The sequence below is a fragment of the Lithobates pipiens genome, unplaced genomic scaffold (genome assembly GCF_037356315.1).
Source record: "Lithobates pipiens isolate NorthernLeopardFrog02 unplaced genomic scaffold, aLitPip1_a1.2 Scaffold_22, whole genome shotgun sequence".
In the NCBI taxonomy this organism is placed as follows: domain Eukaryota; kingdom Metazoa; phylum Chordata; class Amphibia; order Anura; family Ranidae; genus Lithobates; species Lithobates pipiens.
The window spans coordinates 258,060,605-258,074,788 of NW_027507784.1; the positions used below are offsets into that span (position 1 = coordinate 258,060,605).

The 14,184-nt window shown below is 42.4% G+C and overlaps 1 protein-coding gene across 1 annotated transcript in view; it reads right to left on the reverse strand.

Annotated features, from left to right (window-relative positions):
• Window positions 1-14,184, reverse strand: part of DNAH3 (dynein axonemal heavy chain 3) — a 730,495-nt gene that overhangs the window by 188,210 nt on the left and 528,101 nt on the right. Inside the window, exons 36-39 of the mRNA XM_077448990.1 lie at window positions 5,362-5,603; window positions 4,504-4,604; window positions 4,286-4,391; window positions 1,169-1,298 (exon numbers count right to left, since the gene is read on the reverse strand). Of these exons, the coding sequence (XP_077305116.1) occupies window positions 1,169-1,298; window positions 4,286-4,391; window positions 4,504-4,604; window positions 5,362-5,603 (579 nt within the window). The remainder of the gene's footprint in view (window positions 1-1,168; window positions 1,299-4,285; window positions 4,392-4,503; window positions 4,605-5,361; window positions 5,604-14,184) is intronic.

The window sequence follows — 14,184 nt, forward strand, 5'->3', positions numbered from 1 at the left end:
TTAGAAGGACTAAGATGCAGAGTAGATAGGCTGAGTTCACAGTTTCTGCTGGTGAGAAGCGAGCATAAATTATGCATCTAATTTCCTTACAACTTCTGACATTTTTGGATTCCCTGGAGCACCGGGACAGTGGAAACATCTATAAAATTACTACATTTTGGAAAGTAAACAAACACCCCAAGGCCTGGTGAGTCTTTTGAAAATGAAAAATATTTTTTTTACGCAAAGTTGACAATTTATTTAGATATTTCTTACATATGGCATGGGCATACTTAGAATTACAACCCAAAACATGTTCTGCTACTTCTTCCGAGTATGGTGATAACACATATGTGAGACTAATACAGTGGTGGTGATGATAGGAAAACTGTGACTGGCTGCGCTATTAGGGCTCATTCATGAGATTGGATGACGGTAAAATCTTGAGGTTGAAGCGCAGCTTTACCACCCCTCAACCACTATCCCCTTTAGTTGCAGAGGTAGTGGCTGGGGTGCACACCAGCCGTGGGTGTAATGGTTTGCAGATGTGGAAGGAATTATACCTTCTGTATGCCTGTTGATCGTGCGATCCATCCAAGTGAATGGGGTTGCTTGTGTGGGGTCCAAGGGGTTAAAGCAGGTGGTGAGAAGGCAATACAATGCCTCCGTGCTGCCTGTCAAATGCTCTCTAAAGATTAATCCAAACATGGATGGTTCTTCAGAGAGCATTGCACATGTGAAGAAATCCTTATGGTGACAATGACTGCGGTGACAGTGATCAGAGACATCGTGACTGCTTTGGCAGTGATCAGAGACACCGTGACTGCTTTGGCAGTGATCAGAGACACTAACTGGTGTGGTGATCAGGAACACTGTAAATGGTGTAGTGGTGATCAAAGACACTGGGCACTGAGGCACACAGAGGGGTGTACCTATGCGTATAAGAAAATAGATAAATACATCAACACATACAGATGCTTTGCACTGGTATGAACATGGAGACACTGGTATTTTTATCAGGAGATTTAAAACAAAGCATCTTTCAGAGTGTGATTTTTTTTTTTTTTTTTCATAAAAAGGTGTCACAAGAATATCACACATTAACTAAACAAACAACTGTTGTTAAACGAATGAAATGTCTTTTGTTTTATGTAATTATCTTCACTCCAAAGTTAATGTACAGCCTTACCCAGCAGGCAGGTGTAGAGTCTCATCATACTGTATGTCAGGTGGATGGAAGATGTCTGTATGAGAAATTTACATTCCAGATGGATAAAATTCAAGCACGGCTGAACGAGCCAATTAAACATGTCATTGATCTGAAAGTAAAATCAAGTATAATGTTTGGAAATACCATCACCGTAAAGCCAAAGTAAACTAAAATGCTTACAACAAATCAAAAAACTGTGAACAAAAGCCTTAAACGCATGTCAGTTTTGTGACTAAATCAAAAGCTTGCACATGACTTAAAGAGGAAGTAAACTCTCCTACTCTGATGCTTCTTTTCATTTAGTCCATTATAATAAGTAATTATCAAACTATAGCCAATGTAATCCAGCCCAAATCGTATATTACTTACTTTTTAAAGCAACTTTAAAAAACTTGTTTCCAGGGGTTAGGCAGCGCCATCTTAAGTATTGTTTTCTGAGTCCACAGTGGAGTGTATTTCCGCCCTTACATTAAGCACTTCCTGTACTGTTAACCAAGCCTCCTTCTCAATCCAACATTTCTATGTTAACCCTGCTTCCCTGTTCATAGCTGACTTGTTTTATTTCATAGTATTTACTTGTGCTGATTGTCTAATGTTTGCCTGTATTAGTCTTATCAGCTTCAGCTGATAAGACTGCAGTAATGGCCAGGTTTACACTGCATGTGATGTGACATGGTCACATGGGGTGTAGGAGGAAGCTCTGAGTGATTATGCAGCCTCCTGGGATCTCAGTGGTGTGCTGTAGAAAGTCCTGATAACAGATAGACAAGCACATAGAGAGTATGCCGTAAATCAGGGGAGATCTGGGCATGCTCAGTGACGTCATTCTAAAGAACAAAACGGATTACAACAATACTAAGCAAGTAAGGAGATATCTACAAGCAGCGTTCATTAGGGTTTTTATATGCTGATTTACATGGGACAACGTTGTGGGGGGGGGGGGGGGGGGGAGTTTACAACCACTTTAAGACCATTTTTTCTATACTGAGACCATATATATATTTCAGTGCCACAATTCTTATTTTAAAGGAGAGAACTGCTTCATGGATAATTTATATGTGGTTCTTTTTATTTGTTCATAGACCAACTATATTTAAAAAAAAAGACACATACACTGTGTCTTACAAACACAAACACATACATGATACTGCACAAAAATATAATTTAAAGAACAATGTTTGCATACTTAATGACTGTTGGTTCTATGCTATTGTACACCACCACAGAAATAACAATGCTGGCAGAGACCAGCACACATGATTGTAGTCTCCTAAAGTGTGGCCAGTCTTAAAGGCCCGTACACACAAAGCGGAAAATTGGATGGAAAAATCGTACGATGAGCTGTCTGCCTATTCTTTTGAAGGCCGGATTTCACTTTTTCGTCTGACAAAAGCCAGATGTGCAGACTATAAAATTTTTGTCGGATGTGAAAAAATGGTTTTCGTATGGAAAAAATTGTAAGAGCAAGACTATGCATGCTCAGAAACAAAAGAATAAATAAAAAACGGGCCCCCATGCTACTCTTGCACATGGGGTCTTATCTTTATAACGGTTGAAAATAATTGGTATAAAGTGAGTTGTAAGTACACATTTATTTACCTATGCAAACTGGATTCATTCAGACTTTTTTCCTACTATAAATTTAACATTACTGGCTCTCCTGGAAATGTTTAAGACTTAGGTGACCCAAGTTTAAGACTTAGGTGACCCAAGTTTAAAGACTAAAGCCCCATACACACTATCAGATTTTCTGCTGATTTTCTCCTTCAGATTTACCAAAACCATGTAATATGAGTTCAAACCTTAGGAGTTTTCGGTTTGTATGTAATCAGGCAGGCCCTTCTACTACATGGTTTTGGTAAATCTGAAGGAAAAAATCAGCAGACAATCTGATAGTGTGTATGAGGCTTTAGGTGACCCAAGTTTAAGACTTATGCCCTGTAAACACGAGCGGAATATCCGACAGAAAAAAATCAGTCGGAATCCTTTCATTGTATATTCTGATCATGTGTATGCCTCATTGGACTTTCTTTTAGGAAAGTTCTGACTGAGCTAGAAATTGAACATGTTTTAAATATTTCCGACAAAACCAATTCCTATCGGGAAAACTGCTCATCTGTATGCTGTTCCGACGGACCAAAAATGCATGCTCTGAAGCTCTGAACGAGACAGAAGCTATTGGCTATTGGCTACTGAACTTCCTTTTTCTAGCCATACGTGCAGTACGTCACCACGTTCTCGGTCGGACTTTGGTGTGATTGCGTGTACGCACAACAGTTTCAGCGGAACTCTGTCAGAAAAACCTTTGGAGTTTATTCTGATGGGAAAACTGGTCATGTTTACGTGGCATTAGGTGACCACTTGGGTGGTCTTAAGGTCCTAAAGACTTAGTTGAACCTAGTTCGTGGTTTCTGTATTTCAGGTCACGATTATGAATATTTGGAACCCTTCACTTCACCATGATATAGCAATTGTTCAGAATGGGGAGAAAGGATTTTGTAAAATGCAAGGTTTGTTTTGTTGCCATGTAGTTTAACACCCTCTGCTTTTCCTACAGTATATGGTCTAACAGTGATTATATTATAAACACCCTACCTGTTTCTAAGATGGTGCAGTATTTTTACTACAATTACTACATATGCTATATTGATTTATAAATTCTGCTCTGCTACAAATAACTGGCACACTAGCTACCATCTAACTACATACTGTATATGCATTTATAGCACTAATGAACACTAAACATTATAAATATGCACAATAGGAAAACAGAAGCAATTTGTTTCCTCTTATGTGTCAAATTCTTGAAGTAACCATCACAGTGTCTCTAAACATCATAAATTATAAACCAGCAAAGCTAGGATCGATTTTAGATATATGAATCCCTGCAGACCCTCCAACAAGTTTTACTGTTTAAAAATGTATTTTGTCCATATTGATATTTGTAAGGTATGTCACAATTTAATCAAGTTTTGTGTAAGTGTCATCTCCCACTTGCAATAAGAAACAGTTCTGCTGAATACTTGACAGCAAATCACCAAAGCTGTAGCCTGTGTAGCTTGTATTAAATTAATTTTGAGTCATTCATTCACTCACCAATTCCTTGTGCTCAGTTGTGAGTCTTTCAGGCAGGGTTTTCATGTAGGAATCTTTCAAAGGTTTCCATCCGAGCTGATGGGGTTCCATATAGATCATTCCACACCTGAATTGTTAAAAAGAGAGGAATAAAACACCTTGAGGCAAAAGAAAATGCATGCTGACTAAAATAAGATAGTTACTACCCTTTTTGACCATCTGAAGTAAAATCTAATTACCTGCTTACAGTTGCCGGGGAAGCTTGCTCTAAGTCAGCAGGCTCAAAAATTAAGCTCATTTTTGCATTCATCTGAATAATTTCACCACTCATCAAGCACAGCTGAAAAATGAAAAGGAAAAGGGAAAATATGCCAAGGATATAGATGTAATTATTGCAGTTTGACCATTTTCAGTACATCAAAACTCCTACTTCGTATTACTTGCCTTGAGCTGGCATTTGTTAAATCAAGTTAAAGTTAAAAACAATTACATTAATTACATAATAATATATATTACTAAAGAAAGTGACTTTCATTTTGTTTGAATATATTGTATCACTTAATAGAGCAGTTTCACCAGCAGTCTGGTGAGAAATCTACCTGACTGATCTCTGATCGCTTCTGTGACTTGGCTATCGGGTGTTAGAACACAAAAAGGTGAAACACTTGTTCCATTTTCCCCTAAAGATTTTGCAGCAAAGTGAATATCGGTGTGTGATAACAAGCACCTTTGACAGCTGGAAAACTCACTGAAGTCAATCCTTGCCTGTGATCATTTCTATCAGTTTTAAAGTTGAACATACTGTATCTCGTACCAACATCAAATCTACAGGTATGTATGGTAATTCAACTAAGACTGAGATTTGGACAGCATAATTACAGTCTTAACATTAAAAACTAGGGGGTATTTTACAAAGCAGTGAATGTGACATGAATGGATGAGTATGCAGTTGAGTTGAATAACTGTGGTTGTAGCTTCCTGGTGCATGTGTGTTAAGTAATTGATTCATCTAAAGTGAATTTTTGTGAATGTTACATTCATTACTTATTAACTATACCCCTAGGTCTTATCATAAGTTACCACAATTAAGCCATTACCTTCTTATTGTCATCCAGGACAGTGTTCATATTCTCTATCCAGACAGCATCTACGGGGCCATCAAATATAATCCATTTCCTGTCATCTGTAGTGGAAGAAGCTTGTTCTCGAAAAGTAGTTGCCAGTACTCCATCTGTCCACTCATGACTTACTGGGTCAAAACATCCATATAATTGTCCCATAGTAATGGCTTTAGGATTGATCACTTTAAACTCAACTGCATACTCATCCATTGATTTAGCTAGGAAAACAAGAAAACAATTCATTAAAGTTTATCACTTCTAATTTATTCAATATCAGTACAACACTTAGTTTGGAGTAACATATTTTCAAACAAAATATATTTTTTAAACAAACAAAATATATTTCATAAACATTGTGACGATCCAGGGTGATTAGGTTAACCACTTTCAGACCGGACCATTTTGCTGGTAAATGACCAGAGGTCTTTTTACACTTTGGCACTGCGCTGCTTTAACTGGTAATTGCGCGGTCATGCAATGTTGTACCCAAACAAAATTTGCGTCCTTTTCTTCCCACAAATAGAGCTTTCTTTTGATGGTATTTGATTGCCTCTGCGATTTTTATTTTTTGCGATATAAACGTAAAAAGACCGCAAATTTTGAAAAAAAATGATATTTTCTACTTTTTGTTATTAGAAAAATCCAATAAACTCAATTTTAGTCATACATTTAGGCCAAAATGTATTCAGCCACATGTCTTTGGTAAAAAAAAAGTCAATAATTGTATATTTATTGGTTTGCGCAAAAGTTGTCACATCTACAAACTAAGGTACGTTTTCTGGAATTTACGCAGCTTTTAGTTTACGACTGCCTATCTCATTTCTTGAGGTGCTAAAATGGCAGGGCAGTACAAAACCCCCCCAAATGACCCCATTTTGGAAAGTAGACCCCCTAAGGAAATTGATAAGAGGCATGTTGAGCCCATTGAATATTTTATTTTTTTGCCTCAAGCGATTGAATAATGACAAAAAAAAAAATTTTTTTTTTTTTTTACACAAAGTTGTCACTAAATGATATATTGCTCACACATGCTATGGGCGTATGTGAAATGACACCCCAAAATAAATTCTGCTGCTTCTCCTGAGTACGGGGATACCACATATGTGGGACTTTTTGGGAGCCTAGCCGCGTACGGGGCCCCGAAAACCAAGCACCGCCTTCAGGCTTTCTAAGGGCGTAAATTTTTGAGTTCACTTCTCACTACCTATTACAGTTTTGAAGGCCATAAAATGCCAAGATGGCACAAAACCCCCACAAATGACCCCATTTTAGAAAGTAGACACCCCAAGCTATTTGCTGAGAGGCATGTTGAGTCCATGGAATATTTTATATTTTGCCACAAGTTGCGGGAAAATTACAAACTTTTTTTTTTTTTTTTTTTTTTTTTAACAAAGTTGTCACTAAATGATATATTGCTCATGCATGCCATGGGCATATGTGAAATGACACCCCAAAATAAATTCTGCTGCTTCTCCTGAGTACGGGGATACCACATATGTGGGACTTTTTGGGAGCCTAGCCGCGTACGGGGCCCCGAAAACCAAGCACCGCCTTCAGGCTTTCTAAGGGCGTAAATTTTTGAGTTCACTTCTCACTACCTATTACAGTTTTGAAGGCCATAAAATGCCAAGATGGCACAAAACCCCCACAAATGACCCCATTTTAGAAAGTAGACACCCCAAGCTATTTGCTGAGAGGCATGTTGAGTCCATGGAATATTTTATATTTTGCCACAAGTTGCGGGAAAATTACAAACTTTTTTTTTTTTTTTTTTTTTTCACAAAGTTGTCACTAAATGATATATTGCTCACGCATGCCATGGGCATATGTGAAATGACACCCCAAAATAAATTCTGCTGCTTCTCCTGAGTACGGGGATACCACATATGTGGGACTTTTTGGGAGCCTAGCCGCGTACGGGGCCCCGAAAACCAAGCACCGCCTTCAGGCTTTCTAAGGGCGTTACAGTTTTGAAGGCCATAAAATGCCAAGATGGCACAAACCCCCCCAAATGACCCCATTTTGGAAAGTAGACACCCCTAAATTTAGGGGTACACTAGTGAGACTAGGTAATAAATGGCGGGTGCCCTGAAACTATAAAAAAAATAACTAACCAACCAGCGTCACCTGTAACAGTTATATGGTGATCACTGGTGAAAGGGTTAACTAGGGGGCAATTAGGGGGCTTTATGCGGTAGTATATGGGGGTCCCTGGCACTATAAAAAGCTGCAGCGAACCTAAATACCTACCTGCCTAACTAGCGTCACCTGTGACACTAATACAGCGATCAGAAAAACGATCGCTTATTAGGCTGGGTTCACACTGGAGCGATGCGGGAACGCCACGAATGCGCGGCGGGTTCCCGCATCGCATGCCTCCCGGCGGCAGTTCACACTGCCCTATGCGAACTGCTGGGAGTGTCAGTGAAATGTTACTGACACCCCCAGATCAGTTCGCATATCGCAGTGCGATCTGCAAACTCGGATCGCATGGTGTGAACACCCATGCGATCCGATTCTGCTGCGGGCCAAAAAAAGGGTCCCGTGCGAATTTGCGGCGGGTGCGGCGGGTGCGGCGAATGGCTGAACTCGAATCGCACAGAGATCGGATGTGATTTGCACTGCAGTGCGGTGCGAATCACATCCGTTCTCATAAACCGCTGCAATGTGAACCCAGCCTTAGTGACACTGGCGACGGGGGGTGATCACGGGGTTAAACCTTTATTGGGGGGTTAGGGGGGTACCTTAGAACTAAAGGGGGCTAACCCTAACTGCCCTAACAGTTATTAGTCACAAATGACACCCGCCGGGTGATCAGGGGGTTAAACCTTTATTAGGTAATAAATGGCGGGTGCCCTGAAACTATAAAAAAATAACTAACCAACCAGCGTCACCTGTAACAGTTATATGGTGATCACTGGTGAAAGGGTTAACTAGGGGGCAATCAGGGGGCTTTATGCGGTAGTATATGGGGGTCCCTGGCGCTATAAAAAGCTGCGGCGAACCTAAATACCTACCTGCCTAACTAGCGTCACCTGTGACACTAATACGGCGATCAGAAAAATTATCGCTTATTAGGCTGGGTTCACACTGGAGCGATGCGGGAACGCACGAATCCGCGGCGGGTTCCCGCATCGCATGCCTCCCGGCGGCAGTTCACACTGCCCTATGCGAACTGCTGGGAGTGTCAGTGAAATGTTACTGACACCCCCAGATCAGTTCGCATATCGCAGTGCGATCTGCAAACTCGGATCGCATGGTGTGAACACCCATGCGATCCGATTCTGCTGCGGGCCAAAAAAAGGGTCCCGTGCGAATTTGCGGCGGGTGCGGCGGGTGCGGCGGGTGCGGCGAATGGCTGAACTCGAATCGCACAGAGATCGGATGTGATTTGCACTGCAGTGCGGTGCGAATCACATTCGTTCTCATAAACCGCTGCAATGTGAACCCAGCCTTAGTGACACTGGCGACGGGGGGTGATCACGGGGTTAAACCTTTATTGGGGGGGTTAGGGGGGTACATTAGAACTAAAGGGGGCTAACTCTAACTGCCCTAACAGTTATTACAGTCACAAATGACACCAATGCAAAAAAAATAAAAAATAAAAATAAAAATGACATTGGTGTCACTGTGACTGGGGGGCAGGGGTAATTGGGGGGGTGATCGGGGGGTAAAGGGGGGGTGTGAGTGTGCCTGGCATGTTCTACTGTGTGTGTAGAGTGTTGGTGCAACTCACCGATCCGCTCTCCTCCGTGTCGGAACGGAAAATACCGACACGGAGGAGAGAATACATCACTTCCTCTCCTGTGTTTACATTACAGGAGAGGAAGTGATGTCACCGGGGATTTCTATTCGTCGGGAGCGATCGCGAGGGGGTGGCCATGAATGAATGGCCGCCCCCTCGTCCCGGATCGCTCCCGGACGAAAACCGACCGCCGCAGGCACCGGGCGGGGGCCCGATCGGGCCCCCGACCCGCGGGAGGCAAGGGACGTACATGTATGTCCTTATGCCTGCCCGTGCCCTTGTACCGACGTACATCGGCGTGCGGCGGTCGGCAACTGGTTAAAGTGGTGAATGCAGTTTTCCAGAAACTTGCCACTCCAGATTGCGTTTTCAGGGCATGGCAGCCCACTTTAATTTAAAGATAATGAAAAAGTTCAAACAAACAGTAATCTTCTCTCGTAGGGGGTTCCACCATCACTGTATAAACACAAGCTATAGCCTGCTGGCTTACTCACTGTCAGCTTTGTGCTATTTTGGTTTGCGGACCACATCTGCCTGCTACAGAGGTGCACACACAGGCTTACAGCCTAAGGCCGCGTACACACGGGCGGACTGTTCGCCCAACTTTGTCCGCTGAACAGTGTTTGGGCGGACAGTCCGCTCGTGTGTGGGCTTTCAGCGGACAGTTTCAGCGGACAGTTTGACGGACAAGGTTTTTCGGAAATTCCGTAAAACTGTCCGCTGAAACCTTGTTTCAGCGAACAGTCCGCTCGTGTGTAGGCTTGTTCGTCAAACAAAGTTGCGCGCATGCTCAGAAAGGATTTTCACGCCGAAAGCTATAATGCAGTGTATAGGACGTCGTATTTTTCGTCCCGTCGTACGTGCCGTTCACGTCATCGCGCACGGTTTCAGCAAACTGTTCGTCCGTCATGTGTGGCCATGTCCATCCATGCTAAGTTTGAGCGGACTGTTTGCCGAAACTGTTGGACGGACAAAGTTGGGCGAACAGTCCGCGCGTGTGTACGCGGCCTTAGACTCTGAGACCTCCTGTCTCTTTCTCCAGGAGCCGTCTCCTACTGGGACCCTCCGACCCCCTAGGCCAGACTTCCTGTGTGCTGGCAGAGCTGTCTCCAAGTTTGAGCACTGAGCTGTATTCCTGGGATGTTTAACCACTTAACAACCGGCCAATAGCTGATTAATGGCTTCAGGGCGGTTGTTTAACTCTGAGAGGCCGTTAATTAACGGCCTCCCAGATTCTGCTTTTGCGTGCCCATTGGGGCGCACACTCGAGAGCATCCGTGACCGCCGGGTCCATAGGATCCACGGATCATGGCTCATCGCGGCCGTTTACCACGTGATGGCTCCGTCAAATGACGGAGTGATTACTTGTAAACAAACCGCCGTCATGTTATGATGCCGGTTCCTCCCCTCTCTGTACCGATCGGTACAGCGGAGGGGGAAGAGATCGGTGTCAGCAGCGCTGTGGGCTGCATCTGCAGTGCCCACATTGCTGCTCACCGAATTTAGCCCCTCAATACCCTGGCAATACTGTGCAATACCCCGCTAATACTCTGCAATACCCCGCCAATACTCTGCAATACCCCGCCAATACTCTGCAATACCCCGCCAATACTCTGCAATACCCCGCCAATACTCTGCAATACCCCGCCAATACTCTGCAATACCCCGCCAATACTCTGCAATACCCCGCCAATACTCGGAGATAGCCTGCAATACCCAGCCATACTCGGAGATACCCAGCCATACTCCTTGATACCCTGCAATACCCAGCCATAGACGCCCCCCCCCTCGCCGCCCTCCGGTGCTTCTACCGACTCGCCAATACGATCAAAGCCAGAATCTTTTTTATTTTATTTCAGGCTTCCCAGCCTAGAGGTGAGATGTGGGGTCTTCTTGACCCCATATCTCACTGTAAAGAGGACCTGTTGTCCCATATTCCTATTACAAGGGACGTTTACATTCCTTGTAATAGGAATAAAAGTGATCAAAAAAATTATTTTTGGGGAAAAAAATGTCAAACTAAAATAAAGTAAAATGAACAATAAAAAAAAAATTTTAAAAAAATTTAAAGCGCCCCTGTCCCCATGTGCTCACATGCAGAAGCGAATGCATACGCAAGTCCCGCCCGCATATGAAAATGGTGTTCAAACCACACATGTGAGGTATCGCCGTGAACATTAGAGCGAGAGCAATAATTCTAGCCCTAGACCTCCTCTGTAACTCAAAACATGTAACCAGTAAAAAAAATTAAAGCGTCGCCTATGGGGACCACCAATGTATTCTATAGGGTCTTTGCTTTGCTTTGTTTTGGTGTTCTATGTAATTTTCTAGCAAATAAATGATGATTTTTACATGTAGGAGAGAAATGTCAGAATTGTCCTGGGTGTTCCAGAACGCCTGATGGTGCTCCCTGCATGTTGAGCCTCTGTATGTGGCCACGCTGTGTAAAAGTCTCACACATGTGGTATCACCATACTCGGGAGTAATAGCAGAATGTGTTTTGGGGTGTAATTTGTGGCATGCATATGCTGTGTGTGAGAAATAACCTGATAATATGCCAGTTTTGTGAAAAAAAAAAAGGAAAAAAAAATCTTGATTTTGCAAAGAATTGCAAAAAAATGACAACTTCAAAAAACTCATCATGCCTCTTTACTAAATACCTTGGAATGTCTTCTTTCCAAAAAGGGGTCATTTGGGGGGTATTGGTACTTTTACGGCATGTTAGGGTCTCAAGAATTGAAATGGGCCGCCAGTACTTCAGGTGTGATCAATTTTCAGATATTGGCACCATAGCTTGTGGACTCTATAACTTTCACAAAGACCAAATAATATCCACCAATTTGTACTTATTTTTACCAAAGATATGTAGTAGTATAAATTTTGGCCAAAATGTATGAAGAAAAATTACTAATCTGCTAAATTTTATAACAGAAACGAAGAAAAAATATTTTTTTTACAGAATTTTCGGTCTTTTTTCTTTTATAGCACAAAAAATAAAAAACCCAGTGGTGATTAAATACCACCAAAAGAAAGCTCTATTTGTGTGAAAAAAAGGACAAAAATTTCATATGGGTACAGTGTTGCATGACTGAGTAATTGTCATTCAAAATGTGAGAGCAACAAAAGCTGAAAATTGGACTGGTTATTAAGGGTATTTAACCCCTTCCCGCAGAGCGTACGCAGATGTGTGTACTCGGCTTCCGGGGGGTATACCGGGATGATGCCCGCACCTGCAGGCATCATCCCAGTACCGTTTTTTAGAGCGGGCGATTGGCTTTCCAGCCATAACAACCGATGCGGCTAAAAGCCGCTCGGCTGTTATGCCGGAGGAGCGGGAGGGGACGTCCCCCCTCCCGCCACCTCCCGCCGCTCTTACCGGTGCTCCCGCTCAATCGGGAGCACCGATCTCACATCCGCCGCTTCCAGCGGCTAGGGAGGGACTGTAATAACATCGTTAGTGGCGTCATTCCAGTCTCCTAATTGTAAACACAGAAGCGACGTCATGATGTCACTTACTGTTTACTCGGCTGCCAATGGGGCCGAATTAAAAAAAAATATACAGTATTCAGAATTGCCGTTTTCGGCAATCTGAATACTTTGAAGTGTAAAGGAGAGATCGGGGGTCTTTTAGACCCCCGATCCCTCCATAAAGAGTACCTGTCGCCATCTATTACTGTCACAAGGGATGTTTACATTCCTTGTGACAGCAATAAAAGTGATCAAATATTTTTTTTTTAAAACAATTTATTAATTTAAAAATTAATAAAATAAATAAGAAAAACTTTTTTTTTAAAGTGCCCCCCCGTCGCCGCGAGCTCGCGCAGCAAAGAAAACGCATACGGAAGTCGCGCCCGCATATGTAAACGGTGTTCAAATCACACATGTGAGGTATCGCCGCGATCTTCAGAGCGAGAGCAATAATTCTAGCACTAGATCTCCTCTGTAACTCTAACCTGGTAACCGGAATTTTTTTTAAAGCGTCACCTATTGAAATTTTTAGGTACCGTAGTTTGTCGTCATTCCACAAATGCGTGCAATTATAAAGTGTGACATTTTTGGTATCTATTTACTCGGCGTAACATTATCTTTCACATTATGCAAAAAAATTGGGCTAATTTTATGGTTTCGTTTTTTTAAAATTCATGAAAGTGTCTCTTTCCCCAAAAAGTTGCGTTTAAAACACTGCTGCGCAAATACCGCGTGACATAAAATATTACAACAATCGCCGTTTTATTCTCTAGAGTCTCTGCTAAAAAAAATATATAATGTTTCGGGGTTCTAAGTAATTTTCTAGAAAAAAATATGGATTTTAGCTTGTAAACACCAAATGTCAAAAATAGGCTTAGTCATGAAAGGGTTAAGTGCCCAGTGGTCAAGCGGTTAAAAAGCCAGCACACAAGTATACAATTATCAAGCCTACCAAAATCAGGCATACACTTCTCATATGCACCTGTGACATGGGGTTGCATCTCCACAATGTACATACAATAAAATGTGACTTTAGAATGCAAATGCATTCCCCTAAAAAACTGCATGTGTGTTTGTGCTGCTTGACCAGAAAGAATGTACTTACTGTAGCTGTACTCTGTAAAGAGGAAGGAGGATTGAATTCAGCTCAAAATGGCTTGCCAGAGACAGTATATAGGGATATCACTAGTATATCTTTTTCTGAAAATGTATGTAGCGATAATCCCCTGACCAGCTGCTGGAAAAAACCCCAGTCTTCCTTACCTGGTCAAAGGTTGCCAACCTAGTAACCAGTTACAGAGCACACCAACAAATTTCAGGCTCAGTCTAGGGTCACCTTTTTGAAGATTTATTGCAGTACTTGAACACAGGCAGGTAGAGAAGTGAGGGGAAGGATACCCCAAAGGCACACACAGGTATCAGAGGAAAATTTCCCAAGCAAAGTCCTGTTGCTGCAGTATTTAATCCTTCATTAGCAGCCTCTGGTAATTCTGGAAGTAGAGGGGACAGCGAGGTGGTCTGAGACTATGTGAGCAGTCTCAGTTCTTGCAGCATCCTCTGGCATCTAACCTTCAAGGTACTTGTAC